Source organism: Lissotriton helveticus, chromosome 4_1, assembly GCF_964261635.1.
Source record: "Lissotriton helveticus chromosome 4_1, aLisHel1.1, whole genome shotgun sequence".
NCBI classification, from domain to species: domain Eukaryota; kingdom Metazoa; phylum Chordata; class Amphibia; order Caudata; family Salamandridae; genus Lissotriton; species Lissotriton helveticus.
Genome location: NC_136063.1, coordinates 762,788,830 through 762,814,363, shown reverse-complemented (window position 1 = coordinate 762,814,363; position 25,534 = coordinate 762,788,830). Strand labels below are relative to the sequence as shown.

General features: G+C 45.7%; 1 protein-coding gene across 2 annotated transcripts in view; it reads left to right on the top strand.

Moving 5' to 3' along the window:
- The first annotated feature begins 6,321 nt into the window (after positions 1 to 6,321).
- TAF4B (TATA-box binding protein associated factor 4b) overlaps positions 6,322 to 25,534 on the top strand; it is a 309,374-nt gene continuing 290,161 nt past the window's right edge. The window contains exon 1 of one of the 2 annotated variants that reach the window (XM_078687389.1): positions 6,322 to 6,957. In XM_078687389.1, coding sequence (XP_078543515.1) covers positions 6,633 to 6,957 — 325 coding nt within the window. In that variant the 5' untranslated portion in view covers positions 6,322 to 6,632. The remainder of the gene's footprint in view (positions 6,958 to 25,534) is intronic. The other variant, XM_078687390.1, reaches the window with a different exon arrangement.

The window sequence follows — 25,534 nt, the reverse complement described above, 5'->3', positions numbered from 1 at the left end:
TGTTAGGGCCCTCACTCCGGATTTCCCGCAGGAGCCGTAAATTTATACGTCACTACATTTAATGCTACAGGTTGAGGCCCCCACACATGTTATCTCCATGCTATATAAACGAGTGTGCAGCGCACCCCATCAGGGCACGCCGGGAATGGGATGCGGAGTTAGAGTGCCCCATGACAGATGATCAATGGGATGGCCTGTCTACAGACGGAAGCCATATCCAGTAGCTGTAGACTCCGGCTAGTACACTATAAGTTCCTTCACGGACTTTATTACACCCCAGCACGCCTCCACAGGATTCTCCTGGTTGTCTAAGGCTTTAGCCAAAGCCAGGCAGAGACCACCACTCTAGTCAGGGAAAGGGAGTTACACGCGAAAGATAACCCCTGCTCACCCCCTTGGTTGCTTGGCACGAGCAGTCAGGCTTATCCCGGTGGCGATGTGTAAAGCATTTGCGCAACACACACAGCAACAACCTACTAGGCACACCAAAAAAGGAACTCCACACAAGATTATATATAAAAATAGCCTTTGTATTATCATAAAACACATTAGATGGTAATCACACAATATACACTGTGCCAACTGGCACTGGGCAATATTTACAGGGGATTATTTACACATGACAGGGCCACGTGGTCCACTGTCAGAATCATCACTTGGTAAAAATAGTAAAAGTAAGAACATATCATAAACGTAGACCACAACCAGTAATTACTGGCAAACACTATACTCCGCACCATCCTGTAACATAAATATCATGTACAGTGCCACATTAGGTACTGTCACATTCTGTCCTGACCGACACTTTGCTGCTGTTTTCGGACAGTTTTCTCTGGACTCTAGCCCTCCTCCCATTCCCTCGTCCTTTAACCCTTTTCCCCGTGGATGATCCTCAAACGTTTCCTCCCTTTTCTGCTTACCCTTCTCTCCATACCCTTGCATCCCTCCCACCCTCCCTTTGTGCTGTGACTGCATCCACACTTATGGAACTCTGCTCTTTGACTTATTGTAATAACTCTAATCAATGGTATTTGCTTTGGACCTTGCATCATATACCATTCCTATGCGACTCTTAGAGTATATCCAGTCATATCCCCTCCCTATGTATATAGAGATAACTCTAATCACTAGTGTATGCAGCAGACCTTTGTACTCTCTACCATTCCTATGTGACCCTTAGAGTATATCCAGTCATATCCCTTCCTATGTATATAGAGATAACTCTAATGACTAGTCTCCTATGTGACTTTTAGAGTATATCCAGGTGTATCCCTTCCCTATGTATATAGAGATAACTCTAACGACTAGTCGCCTATGTGACTGTTAGAGTATATCCATGTGTATCCCTTCCCTTTGTATATAGAGATAACGCTAATCACTAGAACATGCCGTAGTCCGCATTGCTCTCTACCAGTCCTATGTGACTTTTAGAGTATATCCAGTCTTACCCCTTCCCTATATATATATATAGAGATAACTCTAATCACTAGTTTATGCAGGAGTCCGCTGTGCTCTCTACCATTCCTATGTGACTCTTGGAGTATATCCATGTGTATCCCCTCCCTAAGTAGATAGAGATATCACTAGTATATGCCTAGAATTTATCCATTTGTATCTCCTCCTTGTGTGACTTTATCTCTTGTACATTTGCAATTTTTTCTGTTTGTACCTTTTTATAACGTATGTAATCCTAAATCCGTATGTTTTCAACTGGTTCTTATGTAAGTCAAAAATTTGCAAATTTTTTGTCCGCTTGTAACCTTCAGTCCTTATGTTTGAAACTGGGTCCTATGTAAAGCGCTCTGACACCTTCGGGTAAAGTTCACGCTATATAAAATCGCATAAATAAAATAAAATAAATAAGGTAAGAAATATATTCTGCGCCAAACTCATGAGCCTAAACATAGTGGACCATAATCTCCTAAACATACTTGCATTATGAAATAAACTTACTAACATAAACTGCAGTAGGGAATAAATCATACCTAAACCACAGTAGAAGATAAAAATAAAACATAACACAGTAGGTAAAACCTCATAATCATAAAATCACATCTAGAACATAAATCAGGGTGCATAAAACATACTATATAAATTACATTTCCTAGCACCACATAAACCACACTAGGGCCTGGCGCCCTACAAACCTAATAGTCCCCCTGTCCAACTGGCCATCTCTAAGGGGCTCAAATGCCCTCTTTCCAAAAGTCAGGGCGCGCTGCCAATGCAGCAGGAGTCAGGGGTGCGCAATTGCGCAAACCTAAACGTTGCAGCTGGCACTAAGTGCTGCGCAGCTGGAAATAGATGGGGGCGAAGGAGTGCGTCTCACTCCCAACTTCAGCATGCCCCCTAAAGAAAAGAAAGACCTAACTGCTGCCCACTACTTGCTGGGCAGCTGGAAATGTAAAAATGAGGCATGGGCTCTTAATGGCCCTTAAAGCAAATGTGCCCCCTTCGTTGGAGCAACACGGGGCTCTGAAAAAAATTTGCCAAACGTTGGAGCCACACGGGGCTCTGAAAATAATTAGGCACTAACATAACTCACCCCCAAGTGTTGAAGCTGCCCTCTGCGAGCGGGGCAGCTGGGGTAAAATACTCTACGGGCCTGGGCACCACCGTAAATAAAAGATGCCCCTCTGTAGGAATAAATGTGCCTCCTTGGAGTGGCCCGCTGACAGATGGGGCCGCTCTGACTTGGTGCCTCGCACTGACACTGAAAACAAGCTATGCTCCCTCGTAGCACGGGAGCGAAATGCGGCCATGTCCCCCCCTCAGCCCTCACTCACGGGCTAAGCCGGGGGCTCCTCTCGTTGGATGCGGAGGGGGCATGCACCGGCAATGCTCCTCGCGCCCCCTCTGTGGGAAACAGGCTGCGGCGCTTGCGGTGCTCTCTCCATTCATGGGAGCCCCGCTTCACCAGGCGCCACGCTTCACCCGGTTCCCCGGCTCGGGACCAGGACTTTAGATATGGAGCTCACGGGGCTCCAGGATGATTCCTCCTCAGACGCTTGGGCTCCCCACAGCTCATGGGAGCCCCGCAACTCTTGCACCTCTTCTGGACCAGCCACAGGCCCCACTCACGTCACAGGCAGACTTGCCTGACTTCCGGGTTGACACGGCTGGGCAGCCGCGGCAGCAACTTCACTCCGGGCACAATGAAGGGAAGGCTCCCTCTTTATTAAAAATATAAAGCGGGGTGGGCACCCGCTAAGAGGTAAATACCGTGGGGTGGCCACCCACAGTAAGTTATCAAAATAAGCGGGGTGAGCACCCACCGTTAGAAAGAAGAAAATGCGGCAATGAGAGGTAGGTTCCCTCCGAGTCAAAATACAAAGCGGGTGGGCACCCGTCTGTAAATAAGGAAATAAGCGGGGTGGGCAACCGCGGGGCTCACAAGGAGGGTGGAATCCCTACGCTGGGGATTCCCTCCAAAAGGGCTGCAGCAACAGCACTGCACAGCCACCACGCTCTTCTGGGGGAAGTAAATCAAAGTGCGCCCAGTGCGATGAAAGGCTTCATAAAGTCCTGAAGATCTTGGGATGAAAAGCAAAGCAGAAGGGTCCAAAATAACAGGTCTTCCAGGTTGAGGGGCAAGGCAGGGCCCATGGAGGCAAGCCCTCATGGCAGCCCACTCTGGGCCCCAGCAGCAGCACGCCCCTGCCAGATTTGAGTCTAAGAACAAGAACCATTTCATGGGGTCACAGCCCCTATATGTATACAGCATTTCCTTTATCTAAAAGGTCCAGGGTTTGGGGAAACCAGATACAACCGGCCCAGGGGAGCTTTGGAGCATTTTGTTTTGCTCAGCTCCTCTCTTCTTTTCACAGGACAGGCCAGGGACATCAGATGCACCACAGGAGGTGGAGCCAGCATTGTGGAGGGAAGGCACAGCCCTATTCAGGTCCCAGGTGCAACTCCTCCCTCCCATCTACATGCAGATCTCCCTATTCACCACTGGGCAGACCCATCCTGGCTCCTGGAGCCATCCACATCACCCAGCACCTGTCACTCACAAGCCAGACATGTAATTCACATCATGCAGGCAGACACGCAGCACACAGAAATGCCAACTTCTAAAAGTGGTATTTCTAAAATAACCACAATAAATATGCGCACACTATTGCGGAGCATTTATTCTCACGAGTTCGCACATACTAAACTCGACCCTGCATTCCCGTCATACCAGGAATTAATAAGGACACACATATCCCCCAAGCACTCCTATGAGAGGGCAGGCCCATCTCACCACACACACTCAGAGAGCGCATGCACTTTACACTGGGCCACAATGCAAAAGTGCGCAGAGGCCTAAACTCACTACCACCATGCCAGAGCCTAAGGCAAAAAGTTTAGGGGTGAACCTGCCAAAAAGGGCCAAGTCCAACAGGTTCAATCTAACTTTAACCTCTGCCAAACCTCTGGAGACCCTTGGACTCTATACACACTGTACCTCACTTTGGTGCAGTATATATAGAGCCAGTTTCTTACAGGAACCCAAATGACACTTCCTGCCGAATACCCGGCTACAGCCTGCACGTCGCGTAAGGATGAATGCGGAAACAAACAAACCCTATTTAAGCCCTCCAATAGGCTTGCTTTCGACTGTAATCTTGTCTGCCAATCAGCGCTTGATGCCAGAGAAGGGTGCTTCTCTGCACTGCAAAGCCTGCTGTTTACCAGAAGAAATAAATCCAAACTTAAGTCAGACTTCCCTCACAATGCACCACAGCATGCACAAGACTGCCTGAAGGTCAAGGTCCAGATCGTGCTAGTAGCGGCAACACACTGCTCCGACAAAGTACCTCCACAGATCACTGTTCAAATCAAAACGGGGGCTGCAAGGTAGGTTAACTTTGAAATAAACACACTGTCAATTATGCTCTTAGAATTATAAACATTGTGAGGATTTGATGTCTGCATCAAAAAATTTTTTTTTTTTTTTTACAATCGTCGCCAAAATGTTGTGAAGGTTAGCAAAATAAATATAGCCACTTGACACGAAGAAGAGTTGCTTGACTGCAGAACGCAGTTGACTTTTATTTCCAAGACAAGAAGTACAATATGGAGCTCACAATGTGTGCAGCCAGACCTCCAGCATCAACTAACCAACTCAAACACAAAGCCACACATATTGCCAGCACGTAAATTACAAACGTAAACAAGAACTTGCACGTGCAAATATAACAACATATGCATGTGAAACTGGATTAAAAAGATAACATTACAAGCATGCGATTCAGGACCGCTCTGAAGAACACCACATAACAAGCAGAAGAACTTAAGAGCGGCAATACACATGTACCTTAAAAGTATAGTACAACAACTGCTCCAACCAGGATTCAATTTTGTGGCACTCTGGTTACAGACACAGACATCTAATAGAAGTTTCATAAACTAGGATAGTGCATTTCCCATTGATTAACGACTTGCATTGTTTTTTACATTTGAGCTGTGTGTTAGTTTATATGTACATACCTGAAGGTGAAAGACCGACAAACGTTACAGAATATATATATATATATATATATATATATATATATATTTTTCTTTTTAGCCATTCCTTTGACCTTGTCCCCACACTTACTCGCCCTGCCCCCAAAGCATCACAGTTCCCTTATTTTTTTTTATGCACTTCGACCACTGAGTTAAACATATGAAAGGAACTAAATCGCTGAGGTCTAGTACCGTAGCGTAATTTTACGTTGATTGGTAAGAAATCTATCAGTATGTTTGCCATAAAAGTTAAGGACAAGAACATAGGGCCCGACAGGCATTTATTTCATTGTTCGTTTTTTTAATTACTGCCCATTTTGAGACACGAAAGGACACGGCACGCTTAAAGCCCTGGTCACAGTAGTTATCATTATGTTATTCTACCTGACTCCTCACAACATTGCTTCTCGACACATCACATAAACAGAACAAGCGTTTCGCAGTGAGAATGTATTTGTCACTTCTTTTATATACAGGACAGTTACAGTAGTAAACAATGAGTTTGCTCAGAAGAACATTACCGTCCAAAATGTATGCATTAACAGAAACATAACGATGGCAGACAGACAAACTTCCTATCCACAGTCAAAAAGCAAAAATCAAACGCAAAAGACCAGCGCCCACCCCGGATAAAAAGGAGTAAAAATGGTTGCTCTATGAATGAATCATTAAAGCACAGCATCCTTTTGCTTCCTGAGCATCCGTCACAGAAACTTTCACTCAGCGTGGAACACTTCTAGCTTCCGCCTCACTGACGTCACGGTCTCAACACACTCCTCCTTCCGAGGCGTGAGTGAAGCTCGCACCCAATCAGAACGCTAGGTACCCAGACATGTGCCGACCTCGCGCCTGGGCGCCTGCGCGAAGGCCGCATGGCTATATAAACATGGCTGATGCAGCACCGGCGGCACGCCGCTGACCTGTGCTTGCGGAAGTGGCTGTTGTAGCTCGGTGTCTCCCCGGTGGGGAGAATACCTGTGATGAGGGACTCTGTGAGGCACAGCACCAAGATTTCCTTTGCTGCGTGCCTGGCACTACGGATGTGTTGAGCTCGGCGCGCCCCCGTGGATGGCCATGTGCGTTCGGGGCTAAAGCAGGTAGCCTCGCGGGTGCCGCGTGCTCTGGACCATGCCCCGACCATGAGCGCCGCCGTTCCAGCCCGCCCCCACTCTGAGCCCCCGACACCTGGGGTACCAGCCGCCCCGCCCCAAGGTGCTCCTGGTTTCCCTGTGTGCAGTGCTTCGCTCTCTCTGTCAGCTCCGCCGGGTCCTCTTATAAGTGCCCTGGCTGCAGCTGTCCCCGCCCCCCAACCTGGAGCAGCTCTGGTCACCAGGATGACAACCATGGCCGGCGGCGCTCAGCAACCCAAGGTCACCAATTCCCCCCGGATGCCTGCTCCGCAGACCTTGTCGGCCAAAGTTCCGCCTACGTTCCAGCTGCCAGCCAACTTTCAGATCCCACCAGGTGAGTCCAGCGCTTACGTTTTGTCTTTGCATGTCACATCTGTCATTCAGAGACTCTAGTGTAAAGTTTGCTTAATTGCGCAAGTAGTTGATCCCTAGATATGGATGTGAAGGTATTGCATTCCCAATGTAGCATTCCCATTTAGGCAGAAAATTCCCAGCACTTATGGAACTTTTCGTGCCTCTCTGCGAAGTCGACTTGTAACCTGGGTCTTCTGATGGTGACTGCTATTTACTTATGATTTTCTCTACTCTTTGGAGATGCAAGAAGTGTTTCATTGGCCTCAAGTGCATTAACTGGTTAACATATAATGTTCTTATCTCTGATTACTGCCCACCTGCGTTACCTCTGTACATCACAGTTTTTAAAAAGCTTGTCTGTGTTATAAATTATGCTTATCTCACACAATGTGTTTTTACTTGGGGCCTTTCAGTGTAGTGGTGTTGAAAGTCTTTTATTGAAATCCAGGGTTTCTGGTAATTCCTTGTTTATACTCTTAGGTCAGTCATATCACAAAGTGGTGAGGAAAGTGCGGTATCTTCTTTGTTGCTCGTTGTTCCATTAGAATTTTTCTTACCTGTACGGTATTTTTCGGTACGTAAAATTGAATTCTCAAATTTGAAGGTTCTCCAAGTAAGCCCAATACAGGAAAACAAATGATGTGGCTAATTGGCAGTCGCTACTCAATCTTATACCCTTTTTGAAAAGCAATCCTTTAATATTATTAGACATCGTATTGGTACTACACATACAAGTGCATATAGGTTCTTCTGTTACTGGGACAGTGGCTCCCCAATATACTACCATTGTATTCTAAAACATGCTGTCACTACATCCTGGACTTTGACATCTCCACGTTATTATCATCTTTGCCACTAAGTTCGCATACATTCCCCAACATACTCATTTTTTAAACTTATGTTGACATCATCAAACTATCTTCAGTTATAACATTCTGACGAATTTAGCTCTTTACAACTTCGTTCAAATCCACATCACACAATAGACACATCTTGTGTATGGAAGGAGCTTTAATGAGATTCTAAATGTATTAGAGAGCTGTTTTGTCTGACACCTACAGAAGAGAACCAAGGATGGCTTCACAGCCCAGTGCAAGCAAAGCAGTTGCATGTTGAGGTTGCAGAGCACCATTTATGTGATTGATTGATTCTTTGTTTTGGGTAGGCTGTATGGTTGCAGTTGTGTATTTCACAGCTTACTGCATGAGCCACTTTAGTGTTCTGAATCAGTTATTGTACTAGAACGTGTTACGTGTAGTCCAAAACAATAACTATTCTCACAATTAACAAAGTTCCCCAAGAAATCATTCAAAATAGGAATGTGGCAAGGGGGGGGTTATGAAAGAAAAACTTAAGTTGTGGCTACACTGCAGTTCCGTTATTACCTGCTCAACACCAACCTTATCATTTGTATCCGTAACATATTCACTCATGCTCACAAGTTTATACCACCAAAACTAAAAACTTGTTTTAACATTGCCATGACAAACAAAAACAATGGGTAATGAGGCTGACATCACTGCCAGCCGCCTTGGACGTTATCTTAATTTCCTGCTTACTCAAAGTTGTAATACTGCATTGTAACACCAGCATTATTTCTACTACCACCTTTGACTTAGATATTTTATTTTCATAGTATTGCCTTCCTTTCTACTTTACAGACAATGCACTGTTTTGAGGTTTTCATTGACATTACTAATTAATACCAAAGTTAGGCAGATGTTAGCACCTCAATCGCCATTTTACATTGATATCGCCAATACATTCTAATTGACACCACCATAACCCATTACATTGACTAACGCGGCTGTTCCTTTGACATCTACATGGTTGTTATTGATGATTGTTTGTGCAGCAGATGTTATGAAGTAATGTCCGTGTTTGCTTAGTCATGGAAAATAGCCCTGTCTTCCGTTATGGATTTCAAAGTTTTGGGACGCTTTAGCAAGAATGCAATGCTAGCTAAAGTGTCATATTGACTCGTTGTTGGCTTGCATTTGAAGTTCTGCTGAGCACAGAATTTAAATATAATTGTGTGTCAGGCATCTGATTTTTTTTTGTCCTCCTAATAGAGATTTAAACTAAAATGGTCAATGGTTAAGTGATCAGCCAGTCCAAACTGTAGTTTGAGATTAATTTGGAAAATATTTAACTGACATTTAAGATTCCAATCAGCACATCAGTAAATGGGAATACCAGTTTGAATACAGAACAATAGGTTCTTTGATAGTAAAATGCTTACGTTTAGAGGTCGTCCTTGGTTATTTGGAGAGAAAGTTTATAAATTGTAGCCTTGAATCAAACAAGCACAAAGAATGGTATTAGATTTTAGCCGAATTGAGTTTCATTCTGTCGGTAAAACCAGTGCTTTAAATGGGCCGCTACTGTCTGGTACGGAGTACTAGCACTTTTTAGGTCGAGCATCGAGAGACCTATTGTTGCCCGTATTTGGGAATGTAGACACGAGAGGGGCACCAGCGCAGATTTCACCTCGTGGGCGCGCATGGCGTCGTGCCCCTCTCGTGCCTCATATTCCCATGCGCAAACACACTCACGCAGCCACACTCGACGCATGCGCACATACACAGCCACACGCATACACAGGCACACACGCACCCCCCCCGTCGCCGCCGCACTTACACACACACACACTAGCGCACCTACACACACACAGAGACCCCCGCACACACACCAGCGCACCTACACACACGCACACATACAGAGGCCGCCGCCACCGCACACATACACAGACACACAAGCGCACCCCCCTACAAGTAAGCCCCACTTACCGCCATTCTGGACTTCTACAGCCTCCGCGGGGCTCTCCCTCGGGCATGGGAGCCCCGCTCTCAGGCACTCCGTGGGCGCGTGCGCGGGACTTCCGAAGACAGAAGTCCCGCCGAAAGGAACTGGCTCTTCTGTACGGCACTGGCGCTTCGGATACGGGAATTTCACATCGAAAATACATTCATATCAGGAAAGAAATGTCTCGGCAGGACTCAGAAACGGTGAGTAATGTGCTCTGAGAGAAAGAAGGTTGACGGAGGACTGCCAAGGTGCGGTAGATGTATTCATGCAATGAAAGACGTGAGTTTTGTGAATGCGATTTGTGACATTTCACTTAAAAGTGATTTACGGGGAACTAACTCTCAGTAACAGTTTACAAAAAGATGACTGTCTTTCTGTTTTGAAGATGTGTTTACGTGGCTGGGGAGCATGTTAAATTTAGAATTAAGAAGCAGCATAAACAAATTGAGTGCACGACTGGAAGTATGGCTGTGAATGAGGCTGCTTTAACCTGCGTAGGCTTCGGAAACTGGAGCGCCTGCGAGCAAGGAAGCCTGCTCTTCTCAAGCCGCCCTCTTCTTTTCTGTGAACAAAACTCACGGGCACAGAGTCCATGGACTCAGTTTTCCCCAGAAGACGTTTTGCCCCTGTCGTGCAAATGTTGTGACCCGCGGTCTGTATTCTGTAGCCACGTGGGTCTCCGTTTATAATTCCGGACATGCTTGGTGTCTTGTTTTTTTTGCTGTCCTGCTCCCGGCTACTCGTTTGCTATCCATTTTATTTTCACGCTGTCAAAACCCAAATCCACTGAGTCCCGGTCACGTTCCTGGGGCTTCATTCTTGCGGCCGCGGAGGTCAGCGAGGCTGCTGGAGTGCTCGAGCTGACCGAGAAACCCTAACCAAGTGAGCCGCTCCATGCAGCCCGCAGTGCATTGCTGTGTCAGTGTTCCCCCGACCAGCCTTTGGAGCGGCAGGGCATCTGGCGTGCCTCGGTGAGTACCCCGGAGAGCGGTGTGGGTGAAGGAGGCCTTGGTGGGTTATTCAGGGCAGCAGGGGGACGCAGGGTGAAGCTATGGATCTGTTGTGCAGTGTTTGGGCTATTGCAGTGCTGGGATCGCAGTAAATTAATCTAACTCCTGTCTTTGTATGTTACTGCAAAGAAAAATCATTATTTGGTGTGTAATCTGCAGATTTTAACAACAAAAATTGTTTCTAACTCGAACACTGCAACACGTCCTGCGGTGCAGTGGAAGGCTTTGTGTGGTTGATCTCTTTCCTTTGCTTACTGCTGTTTTTAGGTAATAAACTTGTACTAATGAGGTAAAAAGTTTTGCTTAGACCGTGTTAATCAGTGTAAAAACGACAAAGTAAGGAAATTATACTGTCACGAAATGTAGCGCTTTACACTGTGTAATTTGCCTTTTTTTGCCTCACAATTTTGCCATCTCTGCTGCGTAATTTGCGCTTCCCCTATTAGTAATTCCAGACACAGTTAGAAGAGCCGACAAGTTGCCTTCTCAGTCACTCCGCCATGCTGCTGTCAGTCATCCTTTTAACGCTTGTGCTGTCATTGTTGTTTAACCTTGTGGTGTTGCTGGGCTGATGCGAACAGGTTGTCTCATTCTAATCCTTATCAGTACCACGCACTCCGACTACACGGCTTCTGTTCTTCAGTCTTGTTTTCTCATTCTGTCAGTTTTATCCTAATTTTCTCCATATTTCTTACTCTTGTCCTCTTTCTCGTGCGCTTTCCTTTTCCCTGTGTATCTCTTTCGCTCCCTCCGTTTCGCTCTCTACTGTCCCCTTTTTCGGACTATTTCATTCTTTCTTCATTTTTGTTTCTACTTTATTCCTCGTTTTGTCTGACTTTCTCTCCCTCCCCTCCTGTTTTCAGCAGTTTTAATACTTAAATAAACACAACACCAATAGTTGTCTTTAGTCTCAACTCTGACCAATTTTTACCGAACCGGTGACTCGCATGCATTAGTAGCGAAGGACGACGCAATGCCCTCTTCCCAGTGCCTAGAACCTGTAACATAGACTACATCTCTTTCCTCTTCAACCTACATCTTATTGCCGTGGCGCGCCTTTATTTTCATTGCAACCTACTCCTTTCAGTCTGTATTTTTTGTGATAAGGCCACCAGAATTTCTAATTGCCTCAATAGCTAGTCTGCCCCTGCTCAATTTTACGGAGCTTTACTGTCGCCTACGATGATGATTACAGAACGCATGTTGAAAGTGTGTCTCAGCCTTTGCTTATTTCAGCACTTGGCAACAAATCCTAAAGCCTGAAAGTGAAAGCAAGTGGCTTCGGCACATCAGCTCTCCACAACATCACTCAGCGCCACCACAGCATCAATCTGTGCAACCATTCAACAACAACTGATTCAAATATGTTCTCTCAATGTTTCAAGCTTTATTACAAATGTCACAAAAAAGATGTTAATATTTCACTGCTGTTCTAGGATTTTCGTCACAATAAAATACACTGAACATAATCTTAAGAAAAGTTATTTACAAAAGTTTAAGCTATTATAAATTACAATACCTTTTATTTAAGTATTAATTATTAAAAATGTTAAGTCATTGGTATTTGTAATATCAATACATCTAAGACGTAAATACAACACATATTGCATAACAAATGCTATAGGTGTCACATTTGCGAAAGTTAAAACTATTGGCATTGTAAACGACAAAGCCATTAATTTCACTATTTTCAAAACCAACACATAAATAAAATAATTGTCATTTACAATACCAATAGCTCAAACTTTCCTAATGCGAGACCTATTGCATTGCAAATGCTTGTTAGTTTTGAGAGGGAGAGTTCCGGCACTTTTCAAGAGAAATGCTATACATTTAATTGTAGTACCGGCACTTCTTAGAAACAAGCAGGTATTCTGGTACAGAGTACCCGGACTTCTATTTTTCCATTTTCAAGCACTGGGTAAAACATATATCATTCCACCACTATGTGAAGTTTGAAAGGATAGGGTGGATATCTTTTGGATATCGGGTGATTGCTGTAAAGTAGGTCATGTAGTTTAGACTTTAGGTCACCTTGAGGCTGGTTGGGAGCCACGTTAATATAGCAACAGGTCAGTCAGTCAAAATTTTTTATTTAGACCGTTCGTTCCTAAACATATACAAACATATCAATCTTCTGTAAAAACAATCTCAAAATGTAAGCTTTGTAAAAATGACATAAAATTCCAATTTAATTAAAACAGGTTTTCTGAGCGAGGTATCTTTCATCATAGACTATAAAGATATATAAAAAAAACTAAAATTCTATACATTCTTAAAAACGTACTTAATTTCAAGCATAAACCTCCTGATTGCACACGCTATATCCATAAAGAGCCTTTCGGTCAACAGGTCTGCCTCTGTTTTGACATCATATTTTAAAAAGCTAGGACGTAAAAAAAATGTTTTTCGTGCATCAAGGGCTTTTAGACCGTCTAATAGAATATGCAAAATATCACATTGTGTGCCTAAGTTGCCAGGTACACACCTCCCTTCAGGGTCTATCATAGCAATTGTGATGTCGCCCTCCCTAAATACCCCCTGTTCAGGAGGCACAATCTTGTTTACTTCGGCTCACGCCTCAAGGCTTTCCGGTATTATTTTCGGAAACACCTTTTCGCCGACATCCAGAAGGTTGATTAACATATCGTTTTTTTGTATCTTTGTCTCCCCATTTATGAATGGGTCTAACAATAGTTCCTCTCTAATTGTCAGGCATCAGCCCTGAATCAAGTAAATAATTAAACATTTTGGCAAAGAATTCTGCCCACCAATCTGGTCTAGTTTTTATCTTTACTGCCGGGAGGTCATCTGGGCTAGCTACCCAGGATAATGTTAGATTTGATATCATTTGTCTAACATTACGTGCTGTAAATAGAGACCTGGTGTCCTTCTCCGCCTCAATCCTAGGTATTTCTTTCTGGCTTACTTTGCCCCCACCCATCCCCATATATTTCTTCTAGAAATCTCTCCCATGCATCTATTGTCACTACGCAGTTTAAAGTCCACTGCTTCGTACCAGATCCATCTTGCACTAACTTCCAGCACCTTTTTACATTTCTTGTTTCGATTACTTCCAGTAGACTTCCCCGGTGCCTCTCTTTGTGTATTCTTTTTAGTTTCCTGATAGCCATTTTATGTTTTACTTATTTTATGTAGGCTATTAAACATCTCTAAATCATACTTTAACCTCAGACTTTTCCCCTCTTCTTATATTTGATTTTAATTTCTTGCATTCTCTGTAAAAGCAGTTTTTATATTTGCTCTGGCTACTCTTCTTCCTATGTTTCCTACAGCTATTTCTTTTAAATTTGACCCTTATACATTGAGGCACTTGAAGTTGCTGTAATCTCCAGGTTAGATATTGATCATTCCACTATGTAGTTTGCTATAACTGGGGGCAACTCCATTCTTTCATTTGCCTTCATTTGTACCCCTTCCCTGTTGTTCAGCCCTGTGCTGCTTTTATTACTCTCTATGCTCCCCTCCCCTTCTTCTGAGTTTTGAGAGTCGGAGAGGAGACAGGGCGAAGAAGACAATCTTGGTTCTAGAGGTAGATCGCTTATGTTTGATATATCATGATGGCTTGCTTACAGCAACTCCGCATCCTCAATCAATCAATCAATCAAGGCATTTATATAGCGCACTACTCACCCGGAGGGTCTCAAGGCGCTAGGGGAGGGGGGTCCGCTACTGCTCGAACAGCCAGGTCTTGAGCTGCTTCCTGAAGGCAAGGTGGTCCTGGGTCAGGCGGAGGTGGGTCGGGAGGGAGTTCCAAGTCTTGGCGGCCAGGTAGGAGAAGGACCTTCCTCCTGTGGTGGCTCTTCGGATGCGGGTGACGGAGGCGAGGGCATGTCTGGTCGATCGAAGCTGGCGTGTGGGAGCGTAGAAGTTGAGGCGGCTGTTGAGGTATCCTGGGCCTTGGTTGTGTAGGGCTTTGTGTGCGTGGGTGAGGAGACGGAAGGTGATTCTCTTGTTGACCGGGAGCCAGTGCAGATCTCTCAGGTGTCCGGAGATGTGGCTGCGTCGGGGGATGTCCAGGATGAGTCGTGCTGAGGCGTTCTGAATCCGCTGGAGTCTCTTCTGGAGTTTGGCGGTGGTTCCGGCGTAGAGGGAGTTGCCGTAGTCCAGGCGGCTGGTGACGAGGGCCTGGGTAACTGTCTTCCTGGTCTCGGTGGGGATCCACCGGAAGATCTTACGTAGCATGCGCAGGATGTTTAAGCACGACGAGGAGACGGCGTTGACTTGTCTGGTCATGGAGAGGGAGGAGTCCAGGATGAAGCCCAGGTTGCGTGCGTGGTCTGTTGGTTTGGGTGCGCTGCCCAGGGCGGGGGGCCACCAGGAGTCGTCCCAGGCGGAGGGTGAAGATCCCAGGATGAGGACTTCCGTCTTGTCCGAATTCAGTTTCAGGCGGCTGTTCATCATCCACTTGGCACGTCTGTCATCCCTTCGTGTAGGTTGGGTCTGGCGGTGGCAGGGTCGTTGGTGAGGGAGAGGATCAGCTGGGTGTCGTCGGCGTAGGAGATGATGTTGAGGTTGTGTTGGCGTGCGATGGCTGCGAGGGGGCTCATGTAGACGTTGAAGAGGGTTTGGCTGAGCGAGGAGCCTTGAGGAACGCCGCAGATTACTTCGGTGGCTTCTGATCTGAACGGGGGGAGGCGGACTCTCTGTGTCCTTCCGGCGAGGAACGAGATGATCCATTCCAGTGCCTTCTCCTGGATTCCGATGTTGCTGAGGCGCCGCACTAGGGTACGGTGGCAGACAGTGTCGAAGGCCGCGGAGAGGTCTAGGAGGATGAGGGCCGCTGTTTCTCCGTTGTCGAGCAGGGCTCGGATGTCATCGGTGGCTGCGATCAGGGCGGTCTCGGTGCTGTGGTTGGCCCGGAAGCCAGACTGCGAGAGGTCGAGGGATCCGTTCGTCTCGAGGAAGGCGGCCAGCTGCTTGTTGACGGTCTTCTCGATGACTTTTGCAGCAAACTGGAGCAGCGAGATGGGGCGGTAGTTCTTGAGGTCGGTGGGGTCGGCTGATGGCTTCTTTAGTAGAGCGCTGAGTTCGGCGTGCTTCCAGCTCTCCGGGAAGGTAGCGGTGTCGAAGGAGGTGTTGATGATGTCCCGCAGGTGGGGTGCGATGACAGCGTCGGCCTTGTTGAAGACGTGGTGAGGGCAGGGGTCGGTCGGAGATCCGGAGTGGATGGAGTTCATCGTGCGGATGGTGTCTTCGGTGCTGATCGGGGTCCAGGCGCGGAGGGTGGTGGTGGGGGATGGTGGTGTAGTCGTGGCGTGCGTCAGTTGAGTGCTGAAGCTGTTGTGTATGTCCGCGATCTTGTTGTGGAAGTAGGAGGCGAGGGAGTTGCAGAGGTCTTGCGAAGGGGTGATGTCGTTGTTTCCGGCGTTGGGGTTGGAGAGCTCTTTAACGATGTTGAAGAGTTCCTTGCTGTTGTGTGCGTTGTCCAGTCGTTCCTTGAATGCAGTTTTCTTGGTGGCGTGGATCAGTTGGTGGTGTTTTCGGGTGGCGAGCTTGAGGGCAGTCATGTTGTTCGGTGTTGGGTCTCTGCGCCAGGCTTTCTCGAGTGCTCGGTAGTTCATCCTGTGATGTCAAACTATCTAATGCTGATTGCTTTCCCACCCATAATTGTGAATCAGTTGTTGCTTCTTTTAAAAAAATTCTTTTTTAAAATCAAATGGTCACAACAGCCGCAATGGCAACAACGAAGCGAGATCGACATCCGATTGGGTTCTGGGTTCTGCAGTTCCAGCTTCAAGCAGCAATGCGGGCGCGGCTCGAGTGCTGGGAGTACGTGAGTCAGTGAGTCAGGTCTTTTAGTGGTTTTGTCTGATCATGGTTATAGTAGAGGCTATTTCTTTAGAAATCTTGAATGATAAGATTTCTATCTTGGTGCACTGAAATAGCATGTGTTCTACATTGACTGCAGGAGAATAACCTCTGTAGGTGTTATTTGTATAGTTTAGTGGGAGACCATAGTGTTTTGGGAAGAACAAAGATTTGTTTATGCAACAGAGGCTTGCATGGCACAACGACTCACTCTTTAATAAATAATTTCAGAGGTGAGGGTGGATAGTGGTATGTTAAAGAATCAGGTAGTCTATAAAGATTCAGGTATAGATAAACTGGATTATGAAGTGCAGATTTTTGTTTATGCCTTTTTGGCAGATGAACAGAATATACAAGTTGCTAAATTTATCAGCCTAGCCACAAGCTGGCTAACTGAGTTCTTTACTGAGTTTCATATTTGAGGTATTCAAAGCCCAATGTTTACCCCTGTAATTACCTGCTAGACGCCCACTTAAGACAGTAATACGTTTCATTATATTTGAGGTCGCTGCCCTTAAAATCTATTTCACCCCTAAGGCAGTCCTTTCAAATCTGAAGGCAGGGTGCTTGGTTCTAAGTGTGAGGGTACCCCTGTATGAGCAGGACACCCCTGCAACCTTTGTAGTTTCTTTTCGTGGGCTGTAAGTGCATCAGCCATTAAGCTACATAGAGTGGCCGTGTGTCATTACAGAATGACAATCTCTAAACTGGCTGTAACGAACCCTGTTGTGTTTGGTATCAAACATGTTGGAATCCTACCCCCACACCATAAACTGTGTGGGAGGTATGATTCCATGCACTGTAAAGCTCCTCCAGGAGGCCCTTGGTGCTTCCGGTACCATTCTTCTAGTCGTGGACGGCAAACTATGGCTGCTGCTGACCAGAGACACTATTCTGCCGCCATGCTGCTGAGCCAAGCTCAAGCAGAGGAAGGCAGGGCAATAGGTATCCTGTCACAGGGAGGTGTGACCACCTCCCAGATAGGACTTGGTGTAGTAAAGTAAAAAGTCCACATTTGTAAAGCGCACAATCACCCGTAAGGGTCTCTAGGCGCTGGGGGCCGTCGGGAAGATTAGGCGAGCTATTGCCCAGAGTCACATGGTGCTGGGCTAACCTGCCGCCGGAGCCGGGGATCGAACCGTAGTCCCCAGATTCCAGCGTCAGTCGCCCTGGCCGCGGTGCCAGGTGTAGTGGGATAGGGTGGGGGTGTGCGTGCCAGCGCTAACCAGACTGCTTGAAGGGCAGATTTTGTGCCCCCCTTGCATACTCCTGTCCAAACCAATTCAGGGAGCCTTTGGCTCCTGCTCTGGGCCAAAACTGGACAAAGGACAGGGGAGTATCCTCCCCTCTGTCCAGCCACTCCTCTGGGGGGGGGGGACCCCCTGATTTGTTCCAACCCTTTCCTTATGGTACTTAAGGGCTTACCTCTTTTGATAAGCTGCTCGAGGTCCTCTTGCAACCCTTGTACCTTCAGCTGGGGGTCCTCTCGAGGTTCTTCTTTGGCTCCAGTGGGCTCCCCTGCTTGCTCGTGCCTTCTCTGACTTATCTGCTTGTGGTGAGTCACTAGGACCTTGCTGGTCCTGACACTGCAACTTTTTCGTCGTCTACGTGGTTTGCCGCTGCCAAGGCTTGTTGGTGCCCCTGCCGGACACTGACCCCTTGGCTCTTGACATCCGACGTGGGACACCTCCTGGATGGCTCTTGGTCTTCCACAGTGACGCTTGGTCTGCAAAGCTGCAACTTCAAGGGCCCCGTCAAACGCTCTGCAACTCCGACCTCGATGGGCATTCGTCAGCTATGCCTCATAGTCCAGTGTGGCATAGACACTGCCCCCTCTGCTTTCTGGTTCTTTCACCTTTGGGTTCCACCAAACTCCTTAGTCTTCTCCAGCAGCACCTTTCCTGAAGCCCTCTATTGTGGTCTACGGTGGTTTTGGACGTCAATTGACACCTTGCACCCGGCTTCCCTGGTGTAGGTATCCTGAGGTATCCACGGGTGCGGTGACTCCAACCTTCAGCATTCCACAGGGTTTCTTCAGGGTCCACTGGGAAGGGTCTTTCGTTTAAAATTGCAACTACGACTTGCCTATTGACAAACATTGAGCACGCAGTCGTGTTTCCCTCTGCACACGGCCTCTGTGTGGTTCCCAGATATTCGCCTTGGGTCCCCGGCTCTTCCACATCTTCTGGGACCATTTTTGATTGGGTCGTGGTTCGCATTTCACTATTTTAGTATATGGTTTGATCTCCACCTGGAGACCACTGTATTCTGTGCGACTCAAAATATATTACCAAAGTATTGTGTGTATATCTTTGGGTAGGAGATATTGTGTTTGTGGGTGCTAGGAATAAATACATGTTTTTATAACTACTGTGTGGTTCTTTTTCACCTAATCTATACCGTAAGATTACGTACTGGTAAAACAAGCTGCTTTACACTCCTTCTGGACGAAGCCTGGATGCTGCTCTCCACAGTTACCACTTAAAAAGCTTTCTAAGGTTGTTTAAGACCACTAAAATCACCATAAGGGTTTCCTGGATTAGTTCAGTGTGGTACACTTAGATAACTGAGCACCATATACTAAGCCAGCCTCTCTCACTTGCTATTTGAAACGTTGCTGAGATTTCAGGGGAAACTGATGTATTGCTAAAGCGGTTGTATGTTCAAAGCAACAACGACGCTGACATACTTTAGACATTTGATTCTTTCTGTCCCCTATTTATTGCAATGGCATCATAAGCTCACATTTACACCAGTGGCACAGACTGTGTCCATCATGAAACATCAGGTTTCTGCTCCCTTGTTGCCAAGGCCAACCACACACTGTTGCTATGGCTGTTTTGGTCTTCTGAGAGCATTCCTGTTGTGTGTTGATAAAACCCCCCTGGGGAGGGGGTCGAGGTGTGTCCTGCCTTTCCTGGATGAGTCAGTGCTGGGCTGAAAAGATCTGTGCTACATTTAGAGTAGTGGGAGGAGATCTCATGGCACCTGAATAAGCCTGTCTACCTTGGACAATGCTGTCTCCACCTCCTGCCGGAAAGCTGGGCCAGAGGATAAAACTGGTTTGGACTAAGCACAGACACACTCTGCCCAAGAGAACAAAGAGAAATGCGGTATAAATATTGAGGCCCAGACCCCAGAACTTTAAAACACTTTTGGGACCAAGAAGACTGCCAAGAAGAAGAGAGAGAGAAGCTGTGAGGAGGACCTACTACTTTGCTGTGTGTTTTGGTGTGGCCTGCAGTCTGCTTCTGTCTTGGGTAGTGGAAGGACTGGTCTGAACTTTCTGCAACTTCTTTGTGCGAGTTTCTCCAAGGGCTTGAGATAGGGCTGTTTGCACAGATAAAATATTGGTTATTTTTCTGAAACGGGTGTGTCTTTTTGTAGTGTTTTCACTGTATTACGGTTGGTCATGTGCAAATGCTTTACACACTGCCTCTGAGATAAGCCTGACTGCTCATGCCAAGCTACCAAGGGGGTGAGCAGGGGTTATTTCAGTAGTGTATTCCCCCCTTAACCTTACTAGAAAGAAGGGTCCCTATTTGGACAAAGATGCAAACCATTGCCAACTAGAGACCCCCATTTCTAACTGGTAGCAGAAAGACCGCAATAACTAGTTCAAAAAACTTGATGGGAATAACTGGGGGATATAATGGTAGGGCCTGTATTGTTGATTTTAGTCCTTAGGGTTTGTATCCAGGGAAGTTTTTTTGTGGAGATCTTACTTAGTATGTGTGCAAAGGTAAACTGTTTGAATTATTTATATTTGTTGTTATCGCCCAGTGTCTTACTCCACTGGTATTTTTCATATCTGAAATTTGTGCATTTTCAAAAAGCAATTTTGTTCTACTTGATTTAAAGGGTCCCTGCATCAAATAGAAAATGTGAGCATTGTGTTAACTGAGATAGTGAAACTCTATCATTTGAACCTAAATTACCGCAAGCTGGTAATTTGCATCTGTGTGCCCGGTTAATTATACTGTAGTGTGTGTGTGTGTGCCAGATGTAAGTAATCTGACTGAAACTAGGCCGGTTTACAAAAGAACAAACCTAGGGTTAAGGATTGGTTTTGATGACCAATAACCTATTGCCAAGAACTAAGAATTATTTTGTGTGACGGTTTTATCGTCCTACATACTGTGAAGAACTGTTAATCCACCTTGGGTGCCTTTATCCTGTTGCACAACAGCAAAAGTGAAGATAAGATAAAAGTCCCATGGTGTCTGTAAGGAGGCAGATAAAGGTGCTGGATTGGATATGGTCAGCCTGGTCACAGATGAGCTTGAGTGGTTCTGTTGTCCTTGAATACCTGGGTTGCAGGGATATTGTTGCTTCTGGGGCACTTGTTCTGTTGAGGCAAGTCCCACTAAGGTTTCGTGAACCGTGAAGTTGGCGTGTGTGCACCACGGTGGGCGTTATTGTAATTGCTGTATGGTTGCAACAGACACATGACTTAGATTTTTGTGCTACCAGGGTACTTTAGTATTGCAGAAGTCATAGCAAACAGCCAGTCTGCCTTTCACTAATATGTTGTTCCCACTGCAGTTATTTTTTCCCATGTCCGTGCAGGAGTGGCTCAACAAGTTGAGTATTATTCCTTTTTGTATTTTCGAATTAGTAGTTCTGATTAGCCCTTTAATAAAGTAGTATTAAAAGTCTCATAATGCAGAAAAAATCTTGGACTACATGTGCTACTTGCGCATGGACCTGGAAAAGTAGAGCACTCTGGTTAGATGATTTACTGCGTTGCTCGCTTATTGCGTTGGGAGCCTGAAAAGTACTTGTATCGCTCTAGCACCTTCTGAATGTCCATATTTTTCTTTCCTAGCAGTGTCTGTACTTCAGCCAATCACCTTTTGTAAGTCTCCTTGGAGAAAGAGCATCTGGAGCTCTTCTGGGAACCCTGGAATTGTTTGTGAGAGTTCCCTTTCCTAGCCCGACACCTCCAAAAACATTAATGAGACACTTTAAGCAACAATGTGGCCTTGTCAAGGTCCTTGAAGGCGTGGAGGCATTTCCCTTATTCTTTAATGAAAGATCCACTGAGCCATCATCCCTCCTTGGAGGGTGCCAACTCTCCCAGTTTAGGGTCTACCCTGTGGAATATGGATTTGCTATATTCAGAAGTAATGGCTCAGTTTGCGATCCCGATCATGCATAAGGCTTTGTGTGTCCCTCAGTCAACCTATCATGATTAATGCCAGAGCTTCGGACACTTGCGTCAACACCTCTTTGCCATGGCGAATTTCCCATTGAAAGTGATCCTCTAACGGTGTATGTTGGAAATGACTGTTACTCTGCCATCCATAGAGGGGCAGTTCTTTTTATCCTCATTCTGTAGCAAACCTCCCTGTCCAGTGGGTTCCACAAGAGTTCCTGGATTTAAGTTGTGATCCTATAGAATGGAATTTACTTAAAAGACCTGTGGTGTCCGAGGTATTCTTGTTCTGCCCAACAGTGCAACATTCTTTATTCCTTCAAAACAGCAGGATTCCATTTGTAGAACCACCCGTTCTTGTCCTCTGCATTCAAGTAGATATCGTCCAGCAAGGTAGCAGCATTACAACATTAGTACATACAAATCATAATTGTTTCATAGAATTCTTGCGGTTTTCCTATATATCGTTTATAATTACTATATATCGTTTATAATTACAATCGCTGGTTTGGGATGGTACCTGCGTTGTGAGCTATAAATGTATGTATGTATGTATGTGTATAGTCGCGTTGTTATATGCTCTTTTGCATATGGAAATGTGCCTCCTTCCTGGTAATCACCTGCCTGGTAACTACCGGTATAGGTTCTCAACTGTTAACTGGGGAGTCTAACTGCGGTGGTTTTCGTGAGAGCTGAGAGTTTTGCCCAGAGGGGGCGCTATAAATATGTATCATCATGCCTATAGTTGTATGTGTCTTCGTATGTCTAGGTCGGTCATGTCTGTCTCGGTCATGTCTGTCTCGGTCATGTCTGTCTCTACGCATCTAACTCAAATGCTTAGTGAACGGCTGAATTTTCACTAGTTATTACATGTTTGTGGCTTCTTGGAGATTATAGCTCGTGCCTACGATTGAGGTCTGAGTCTGTAAAACTGGGGGGGGTTTGAGATAGTGTGTCAGATTAGTCTTATGTTGGCTGTTGTTTGGAGTGATGTAAGAGTAAAGTCCACTCCGTGGATATATGGTGTTTGTGTATTCCTTTCACTTCTTCGTTTCTTATTGCTTCTTCTGCAGCGCCCCATCAATTTATTGCTCCCACCTATGCTGCTATTTGGGGTCCTGTCTTGGCTCGACAGTGCTTAGCTATTCCTCTCTTGGCTATTAATATTGCTAGCGACGCAAAGTGTAACTGTACTTTGTGTTTCCGTCATGTGCGCACGCCTACCAGTTATTCATTTCTTATAAGCCTGTGAGTTCCCTCAGTGTTTCATGTATAATGTTCCAGTATGGTTGTATTGTAGGGCAATTCCAAAACATATGCTGGAAGTCTGCATTTAACGATTGGCACTAGGAACTGTTCTCTGGATAATATCGCTGATGATGCACGGCATTTGGTATGCCCTATGTAATATGTAAAATTGTATGTTTTTAAACTATGCATTACGGGACACTTTCTTTGTATATTAGAGTACCTTTTCCCACTCTTTGTCATGTAATGGGCGCCCGATTTTTTTCCACCCATGTTTCGCGTAGTGTGCTTAGTGGTTTGTTTATACGTTTTCGTATGGCTTTGTATAGCCAGGTAATTAAGTGTTGGCCCGTTCCCATATAAAGGATTGTGTCTATGACCCGGTGTGTTGTGGGTTTCTCTTCTGTTAGTTCATAGTATGGAAGGTAACTTGCTATGATCTGCCTATGAATCGGAAATTCAAATAGGGACTCCATCTCCATCAGAGTGTGCTCTGTCCATACCTGTAGTATGCCAGTTGCGTAATATGTCTTTTGTCTGGGCAGTCCTTTCAACTGTAACAATTGGTAATAGAAGGGCATCCCTGCAGACATGCGATGTATCCTTTGCATTCATGTGCGGGCTATTGGCACTTGTAGTGGGTATGTTCGCCTTGGTTTTGTGCTGGGTAAGTGCAATTGGCGAATCTCCGGTATAGGGCAGGTCTCCCTTATGTGTTGTTCCACCGTCCAGTAGGAAAGCCTCTGGAGTTGCGCTTCTAAGAAGTACGACTCGAAAGATGGTGCCCCCAACCCTCCCTCGTTGGTGGGTAGCTGTCGCTTGGCTAGTGCACCCTGTGTTCGCTTGTACCCCAGATCAAGGAACTCAGTGGAGAGTCCAAGTCCCTGAAAAATGCTTGGGTGGGGTTACAGTAAGGTTGGTGAAATGATAGAATACTCTGAACTATTATCAATTTGGCTAAGGCCATTCGTCCTATCGGGGCTAAGAGAAGAGTCTTACAAAAGCCCACCGCTGTTCTTATCGCTGCCAGTGCTTTGCATGATTGACCTCAAATATGTCGGATGGGGAGTGATAAAACCGGACCCCTAGGTATTGGGGGGGGCACTTTCGCTCCAGGCTATGCCTTGTTCTCTGCTGCTGTAATGTCCTGCACATATATTAACAAATCATCTGTGTACATTGATACGCTATGCAGGGTGGCCACTATGGGGGATACCCCAGGTTTCTCCCTCCACGCATAGGCATATTGCCAGTGGCTCTTAACGCTAGAGCGAATAGTAGGGGTGAGAGTGGACACCCTTGTCTTGTGCCTCTTTCCACCTGAAATTAAGTTGATCTGTATCGCCCCATACGTATTCGTGAAGTAAGTTTAGTGTATTGGAGCCGTGTGTAGGCGACTAGAGTGGGGCCTATCCCTACCCGTTGTAGGACCGTGAAAAGGTATGGCCATGTGAGAGTATTGAATACTTTCTCTAGGTCTAGGATGAGACCGACAGCTCTTGGGAATGTGGCACCCGCTTTATCTTGTGTCTTGTGTATTCAATAGCTGGCATACGTTTTGGGATGTGTTCCTCCCCGGAACGAATCCACATTGGTCCAGGTGGATCAGCGGTGGTAAGATTTGTGTATATAGGTCTGCTAATATCTTACCCAATATCTTGCAGTAAGCCAACAGCAGTGTGATGGGTCTAAAGGAGGCTAGCCGCTTTGGATCTCGGTTTGGTTTTGGGAACCTGACCAGAGTGGACTCCCTGAGGGATCCTAGGAGCTTCCCATTCTCTAAAGCTTCTGCAAACATTTCTGTGAGGTGGAAAACCAGTAATGAGGAAAAGGTGGACTAGTATTTAGGGGGAAAACGTCCATTCCTGGATCTTTATTGCACACTAGAGAATGAATTGCTTGGGTTATGCCTGCTGATTGTATCTCTGTGTCTAGTGAGGTTTTTTTTAAAATATATTTTTATTTTTTTATTTATTGGTATTTCAGAAGGAATCAACATAGGACATACAATGTCCAACATTGAGGCATATCTGCCCCATACAACTGAACTGCATTACAACACTCCATATCCAATAGGGTATTTTCATTGCATACATATTATGTCACATCTAAAACATTCTACCGTAATGTTATTCCAACTGTTCATCCAATCCTGATAAATAATCTACTAGATAATGCCAATAGTCCTTAGGTCGTGCTCGTAGCGGAAGCTCTTCCTCATATAGTTTGATAGTGTCCTTACAGTATACCATATCACTTACCCATTGTTTTATTCGTGGCGTCTTCTTACCACACCAACATAGAGCTATGTTACGTTTGGCCAGTAGCAGTGCCAGTACACAAAATTTGCGTTTTCCCGCGTTAACATTTTGTAGTAGACTTAGAAGGCACGATCGAATATTACATTGTATCACAGTTCCCACCATCTTACCCAGCATATCTGTAACCGCTACCCAAAATTGAGCCACCTCTCTACAATACCATGCCATATGTATAACATT